Genomic DNA, 8463 nt, shown 5'->3' on the forward strand with positions numbered 1-8463 from the left:
TCATATGGAGGATTGATTCTACTGTGCACGGCCTTCTTACTGTATATATGTCGCACACCATTTAAAACTGGAGTCAACAACCTTATTCAAGGACTTCGCTTCAAGGCGAAGGGCGAGGGTTTCGAATTACCAGTATCGACACAAAGGAAAACTAAACACACAGTTGGCCAACAGGAAATTCCGGACTCACTGTACGCAGACATTGCTTCATCTTCAAAAGGACCAGTCTCTGCCAAAAAGGAACCAACAGTAGCTACACGGACATCAACTTCTACCCTCTCGATCGTTGATCACAGTGATAAAAAGTCTGCAACAATTGAAGAGCCCCAGCAACGGAAGATCAGATGACTGATTGAAGGACCAGAATCCTGGACCTGCCACAACCTCACTGAAGACAGCACCAAGAAAAAAGGAAAGCTCTCCACAACTATCAGACGCCCCACCACTAAGGGCTCATTATTCCAAGCACAACCTCGAAGATCGTCAGAAGAAGGTTAGTTTCAATACAAGACGCGGTTGGTGTTAAGTTGAATTGAATTTTAAATTAAATTGAATCAATAAATGCAATATTCAAAGCAAATACACGAATTAAAAAAAAAATATATATATATATATACATTTATATGTATTTTTAGTTATTTCAATTAAGATTTTCACTATCTAAAAAAAAAAACACACGATAGCTATTCTAGATATAATTTTACAAAAAAAAAAATCTTTTATTTTAATAAGGAATAATAGTTTTAATATAATCTAATAACCTTCAGTTAATAATAATACTATAATTATAATGGTTCCGCTTGTAAAAGCTCTATATTATAGTGAGAAGTGTCGATGACGTCAGCGCCGTTGGGACGGGTTCCGGCTTAATCCCTCTTTCATTAGAAAAAGAGAAGAATTTTCATGAGGGAAGCTTACGTGGTCTTACCGACTATGCAGCCACTTGGGCTGCCCTCAAAATCGCTAAAACTTCCTTTCTACCGTTTAGTCAACGCGGTGAATGTTCATGTGCCTACTGCACATGAATATTTACCCATGAGCTACGGGAGTTTTGGGTCAGCGCCTGGTCATCGACAGTTCTTGCTATACTAACAATTGTTTATAATATTAAGCCTAAAAGAGTTGAATACAGTGTAGTGAGAGGCGTCGATGACGTCAGCACCGTTGGGACGGGTTCCGGCTTAATCCCTCTTTCATTAGAAAGAGAGAAGAATTTTCATGAGGGAGGCTTACGTGGTCTTACCGACTATGCAGCCACTTGGGCCGCCCTCAAAATCGCCGAAACTTCCTTTCTACCATTTAGTCAACATGGTGAACGCGCGCATGCCCCTGGCATGTGAGCGTTCACCCATGAGCTATGGGAGTTTTGGGTCAGTGCCTGGTCAGCGACGGTTCTCACTATACAATCAGTAGCCGTTTGCCTTCTTAGCATATTTTAATTTGTACTTACTCCGGGTCGTTGTGCAGGGAATTGCGGAATTAAGAACATATTAAATGATTTCAATAATTAATAAACCGCAGTATTTACCATGAATAAGTTAAATAACAGAATCTATATACTAAATTTTAACTTTACCTTCTTTAATTATCAACAGTATATATATGTTCCAAGTAAGGATTATCTATATTATCGTTAAATATAATCAAACAGATCCATATTCTTGATAAGGTTAACCATTAATCAATTAGCTGATCTAACAACCAGTTTCCGGGTTTCTGCTCACACGACTGTCCGCGGTGCCGCTGGGTGATGGTATGAATAATTTTGTCGTTGTTTATTCGGTTAAATTTTATTTAATTTATTTATTTATTTCTTTTTACTCTTCACAGAAACAAAAGGGAATTAATTACTTAAGTGAAAAAAAAAAGGGGGCAAATAACCCTGGGTAGCCCCTCAATAACAATAATCAATCATCCCCCCCTCTGGTCCACTCCCCTTTTCTGAGTAGGCCCTCCGGACCCACTTCTTGCCATTGCTCCTCGTTTTCTATGTTGAAGGACTAAAAAAAAAAAGGGGATAAGTCATGAGGGAATTATATAAACTAAATTCGTTAAATTTAAGAAAAAGGAATAAACAGCGTCAGACGCCCTGACAGCTAAAAAAAAAAAAAAAAAAAAAAAACTTACCAAAGCCCATCGATTGTATCCCCTAGCCAGCCCCTTGGCATCCCAAAAGAAAGCTTGTAAGAACGTCAGCCTTAACATTCTTTCAAAGGGCTAGAATCCCGTAGAAGGAGGTATTGCTGGAAGTGCGCGCTTGGAGCTAAAAAAAAAAAGGGGGGGAAATTTCTTTACTCGTTTTTTTTACTACATAAGATCAAAACGACAAACTACTTCCACGCCCTTACCAGAAGATATTGCGCCCGCCTACTCGCCAAGCTCCGTGAAGCATTTTAGTAAATGCTTGCCCTTCCGTAACTTCAGAGAGGCCCACAAACTCCCGCTAAAAAGGAACGTAAACAGATTAGATGAAAGCAGAAGGAATTTCCTTACTTATTTAGTTTCTACTATGTACTCAGCCAAGCACGAAACATTTTACACTCACCGGAGCCCAGAATCCGCGACATAGATATCGCTGGGTAAGTTCATCCCAGCGATATTCTTGATACCACCGAGTCCTCGAATAAAGTTTGGGGTGGCTGTCACGAACTAAACGCACGTCGTGATGCCACACGTCAGTTTCATCCATTCGGCGAGGAGCCGGTCTCCAAGACCCAAATTTAATCAAGAATCTAAAAAAAAAGAGAGTTTTATTGTCTCATTTGAAAATTTGAAAGGAACAACAATCAATATTAACAAAAGCGCTAGATCCGGTAATCTGCTCGCAGCTTGAAGTTAATTTCATTATTTTGTAATTTTCATTTCTAATGTTTATTTGGAAATTAATGTATTAATAACCATCTAATTACTCCAAAGAATTAAAAAAAATATATATATATATATATATAATTGAGTTTATTCGAGGAATTTTATTCAAATTTTGAAATAAATAAACAAGAATAGTTGATTAGTAATTGGTTATTGATTAAAAAAAAAAAAAAAAAAAAAAAAAAAAAGAGGAATTTATTTCACTCTTAGGTTTACGTTATTCCGAATTCCTGCATCACATTTTATAAGTATGCTTTGGTAATAACCTGATAAAATTATAATAATTGTTAATTAAAGCTATTACTATCATTAGTAATATTAAGATATCTGTTTAATAAGTATCATAAATAACTTAAAATTTTGAAACTAATCTCTATAATCTTCCTTTATTGTTTATTATTATAGTTAGTACTCTATTATTATTGTTACAATTAATTAAATTAAATCACAGGCATCACAGTTAGCCCCCTTCTCCTTTTTTTCCCTTTTACTGATCAGAAATAAAATTTTTAAATATATGCCAATATATAATCATAAAATTTATATTAAAGTTTGAATGGAAAATCTTTAAGGGTAAAATTTCTGTGGAGGAGAAGCATAGCAGCATGGCTGACATTTTGTCGGGTTTGGGATAACATCAGATTGTATATATTTAATATTGCTCTTCAAAGTTCAATAGCTAAAAATCCATTAAAATGGTTATTAATGTAGAAAATAATGGAAAGCATAATCGCATAATTGCAATTTTGACAAAAGGAGACCAGCATAATAACATAACTACATTCAGTTAAAAAAAAAAAACAATCGACATAATTAAAAATGAAAATAACCTTTAAGAATAAAAACAATAAGAATTTTGTAATAAAAAGTTTTAGTGAAATACAACATTTTCGTACTTCAAATTAAATTTTTGGAAATTTCTAAAAATCGAATAAGAATTTAACTCATTTTAATTTGATGTTTAGTATATTTTTGCCCCCTTTTGAGGATAAAAGGTACTGTGATGCCTGAAATCATGATCTAAGTATGCTCAGCATACTTAATTTATTATAAAATCTATTCCCCAGAAAAAAAATCAACTCGTTCAACCAGGCATACTCGTACAATGTAGCAAGCTCGGTTATGGAAATCCAACACCGCGATAAGATTATCGTTCTTCAGCTTGAATACACTCTACCGAAACTATTTTCTACGCGGCGCGTTTAATTTTCCTTTCAATCATATTTTTTTTTTCAATCTTATTAAAATTGTATGGATATTAGTTGTATTTGTGAGGGAACTTTCTATTTGCGGAACGGTTGAGTCCTCCCAGAAATTGACATTATTTATGAAAATAGCTCGGTATTATTAAATAAAATTAATTCTGGTTTGTAACAATGGTGGCAATAAGAAAAATATATAGTTATTTTTTTATATTTTGATATTAAAATTTAAATTAAAAATTAAATTAAATTAAATCAATTCTTATCAGAATTCAACAGCGGGAATTAAATTGTTTTCTTGCAAATCTGTAGAATAATATACCTATTTTGAAAAATATAAATTATATTTATGTTTTAACGATACGACAAGATAAAATTCTTTAAAATATAAAAATTTTACTAAATTTCAAATTGTTTCAATTCTCAGAAAATGTTTAGGGAATTCAAGTACTCTAAAAAATGTTGATAGCTATATTTTGAAAAGCCCATTCTATTTCAGAAATTTCAAATTACCTTTCAAATTTAGATCATTTCGTGAAATAAGGATTTCAATACTCATTTTCTTTATATGCTTAAAATTCTGAAATACTTTCAATGTGAAACAGTTTTCAAATAGATACAAAATTAAATAATTCATAACATAATTTATTTTAAATTGTATATGTGTACCCGTTTATAGAGTTTTTGAGATTTATGTATTGAATTTTCTTCTTTCACTTATTTTATTACTACAAATTCACCGTAGAACTCTGACATAACAGTTTGGAGTATATATATTGTATATAACAATTAAAAAAAAAAAAATATATATATACTAATTTCACACAAGGACAGATCTCTCGATTTTATATTATGTTTATAATATAATGTAATATATAATAATATAATAATTATAATGTTTCATAATTTTGCATAGGAAGAAATGATTATTGTTCTAATAATTATTTTTAATTTTTATATATTAATTTTAACAAATTTGCTCTGGAACATTTTATTATTTATTTGTTTAATAATAACATTTATTAGAGTAAACAATTAAAATTGAAATATATTTTGTTAACTTGTTATTATTTTTTTTATTATAAATAATTTCCCCTTGTTCACGAAAGAGTATAAATTTGAATAAATCCAAAGGTAATAATAATAAAAAAAATTTTACAGGAATTTCATTATTTCCAAATTTCCTATGAATTTCTTCGCAATATTCAGCTGTCTTCATGAATGATGGAATTTTTGCAGGAATTTAGTTTTGTCAGATAGTGAGATTCTTGTTAGGAATTCAATTATAAATAATAAAGCTAATTGCAGAATTTTAACTATTTTAATACAATTTTAATCGAATTCCTCGAAAAATGTAATTATTTAAAAAAAAAAATTTTTTTTATTAAAATTTATCAAGAAATTTAATTATTTTAAGAACCTTTCCTACAATTTATTTATTAGAATTTAAATGCTGTTTTTAATAAATTTTTAGTTGAATTTCTTTAAAGAATGACATTATTCCATTCAAAACTTCTAATGCACTTCTTTGCGTAAATTATCAATTATCTTACAAATAGTAAAATTCTTCTCTAAAATTGGATTATTCAAAAAGAAATTTTTATAAATTTCTTGGCAAAATTTCAATTATTTTCTAAAAAAAAAAATTTTGTCCAAGTTAATTATTTTTAATATCTACTATTTTAATAAAATTTTGCAGAAGGATTCAAATTGTTTAAAAAAATTGATTGATGCAGTTCTTTAAAGGAAATTCAATTTTAAGAGACATATGTAATTATTCAATAGATTTTCGGGAAATTGTTTTTTTTTGTATTTGAATAATGAAATCCTCGTGGAATTTTCTCATGGGAATTCATTTGAAGGTGGATTTCAGTTGAAATTTTGGATTATAATCGAATATCAAAAGTATTAGTATTTATTTCTAATACATATTTAATTGAAGAATTTACAAATATTTTAAACTTCGTAAAACTGAATATTGTAAAGAAATGAATTAAAAAAAATTGTCAAGGAACTTTTTTTTCTCGAAAATTGTTGAAAGTTATCAATATCTTCATGTTCCTTTTTATTATAAATTACTTCAGTTTATTTTTGTGAATGAATTGAGATTTTATTATAGTCTAAATTGATATTGCAATTTATTAATTTTGGCAAATATTTTCGTACAATTTGCGTACATTTAGTTTTGGAATAATAATATTAAAAATCATTCTATGAATGATTTTTTTTTTGAAACGTAGAGATAATAAAAAATAATAAACGTTTTCATGCTCAGTATAACAAATGTAATAGTAGTATGCCCAAATAGTTGATAAACTATTTTAAGCAGAATAAAGTAAAGTAATATCACATGATACGAAAAACATAATAAATGAATATTAATATTTTAGTCAATCATAGTTTTTCCAACTTAAAAACAGGTAGAAATATAACACTTCCTAACTAACAACTCTTTTCTTAACACATTTTCTTCACTTCTTCTGTAATATTTTGTACAGAAAATTTAACAAATCAAAAAAAAAAATTATAACTGCTGTTCTGCCGCTATACAAATATACATATTTTGTCATAGAAATAGAGGTTATATCTAACTAACTGGTTCAATTGGTAACTAACGACAAATTGCTAAATGAATTAGTAAATATTTTTACTAATTTAAATTAGTAATAACCGAATGTTACTAATTTTACTATTTTGTTAGTGAAACTTCTGAAATTAACTAATTCATTAGTAAGATTTTGGTTTGCTAGTTCGATTGGTTGATTTTTGACTGATTCGGGTTTGGAGAGTGAGCAATATTTAGAATTTCAATAATTATTTTGACTTACCCGCGAGATGAATCCAGTTCCGCTAAAATTCGAAAAGACTGAAGAGCAGCATCAAACTTTAATAACTCGACAACCGCCTCCAGTGAAGGGCCCCTGTGAGCCCTTTCTTGTTGCTGACGGAGTTCTTCAGTCGAAATAAGGGCGGGAGGTTCATCCTGGTCGGTTTCCCTTTTGGTGGCACTTACGTCACGAATCCCCTCGAAGAGTATCTTGAAAAGGGCGCCTCTCCTAGCCCTACGTTGTTCCCCGGGATTAAGCCGGAAAATTTCTCCTACCCGCCAAAGGGAATCTTGAAAATCTTCCCAGTCCACGGGTTCGGATTCGGAATCGGAAAAAGCCATACATCCATATAGCTCCCTTCCATCACACTCACTCACTTCCGGCAGAGACATAGAAAAAATAAATTGTAAAAAAAAAAGAATAACAAACTGAGAAACAAGGAAAAATCCTGCGACCACACGCCACCCTTTTTTTTCACTTGCACTGTACCACCGTCAACCACTGGGCGCACTCGCGTATAAAAAGGAGGAAAGATTTAAATGAAAAGGAGCAACGTCGTAGCTCAACGGTACCGACAATAAGACTAAACTACCACGCTCCGCGACACAAAGGGTACAGTTGTGTGACGCATCTCCATGTATCATGCTGGGTTGTCATATCAAACAAAAGCTACAGCAGTAATTACAGTATGAGCATTAAGGTTGAATTCGTTACTAATTCCTTTATTTACCAATTCTTTAATAACTTAAAATTATTCGAAAACAACAAATAACTTCTTATTTTCGTCCTTTAAGTTCAAAAGTCTCTTAAAAAAATTTTTTTAATGAAGTTTCTGGCAAAACTTGAATCATTTAAGAAAATTTTGTTATATAAAATTCTGGAATAATATAAATTTGCGTTAAATTAAAAAATTAAATTCCCTAAAAGAAATTAATTATTTTCAAAAGTTCTTAGTAACATTCTAGTAGAATTGAAATGAATTTAAATTAAAAAAAAAAAAAAATTTTTAACCCACAGGAACTTCTTTTGAGAGCTCAAATTGTTTTTAAGCAGATAGCCAAACTCAGCTGAAATTCGACTCTAATTGGTCATCAGCTCCGTTTGATTTGTGTGCTACACTGTTGGAAATATAGTTGGAATTTTGAATAACATTTAAAGATCGTAAGAATCGTATAGTAAAATTAAACGTAACTTATAAATGTTTTCGGTACCACAAAAAAAAAAAAAAAAAATTTTTATTTTTTTGTTGAATTTCTGAATTTATAAGGAAATTCAGAACATTTTAACAGTGTTATCGAATATAAGGTAATTTGCTGATTACAGTAGATCTTATTTATGGTAACTGACTATGTAATGGGTAATATGGAATTAATTAATGTAATTGTCTTGTACAGACCCGATAATCTTAATTTAATAATAATTACTAAAATAAATAGTAATTAGATGGAAAGTTAAAACAAACCAAGAAAGGAAAAACGGTGACCGTAATAATGCATGTCGATTGACGTTACGAAGAAAACACTCTCGAAATTTCGTTGGAAGAAAATTAACCTTCATATCTTTTT

At 30.4% G+C, this 8463-nt stretch overlaps 1 protein-coding gene across 2 annotated transcripts; it reads right to left on the reverse strand.

Annotated features, from left to right (window-relative positions):
* Positions 1-789: 789 nt before the first annotated feature.
* Positions 790-7655, reverse strand: LOC122497736. 2 transcript variants are annotated; one of them, XR_006301169.1, is made up of 3 exons: positions 6899-7655; positions 2128-2732; positions 790-2000 (listed from the first exon to the last, which is right to left on the reverse strand). XR_006301169.1 is itself a non-coding variant. In XM_043605004.1 (2 exons), exons 1-2 carry the CDS (start codon positions 7288-7290, stop codon positions 2516-2518), a joined length of 609 nt encoding a protein of 202 aa, XP_043460939.1. In that variant the 5' UTR covers positions 7291-7655; the 3' UTR covers positions 790-2515. The 2 variants fall into 2 exon arrangements, 1 of the variants encoding a protein (XP_043460939.1); XM_043605004.1 differs by having other exon boundaries at positions 790-2732.
* Between the last annotated feature and the right edge of the window lie 808 nt (positions 7656-8463).

Source organism: Leptopilina heterotoma, unplaced genomic scaffold (genome assembly GCF_015476425.1).
Source record: "Leptopilina heterotoma isolate Lh14 unplaced genomic scaffold, ASM1547642v1 Lhet_1354, whole genome shotgun sequence".
In the NCBI taxonomy this organism is placed as follows: domain Eukaryota; kingdom Metazoa; phylum Arthropoda; class Insecta; order Hymenoptera; family Figitidae; genus Leptopilina; species Leptopilina heterotoma.

Bases quoted from the DNA above. Each gene is read 5' to 3' on its own strand.
- LOC122497736 (XM_043605004.1), bottom strand. From the start codon at position 7,290: ATGTCTCTGCCGGAAGTGAGTGAGTGTGATGGAAGGGAGCTATATGGA. The intron at 2,733-6,898 runs GTAAGTCAAAAT...CTTTTTTTTTAG, and splicing joins GAACTGGATTCATCTCGCGG to ATTCTTGATTAAATTTGGGT.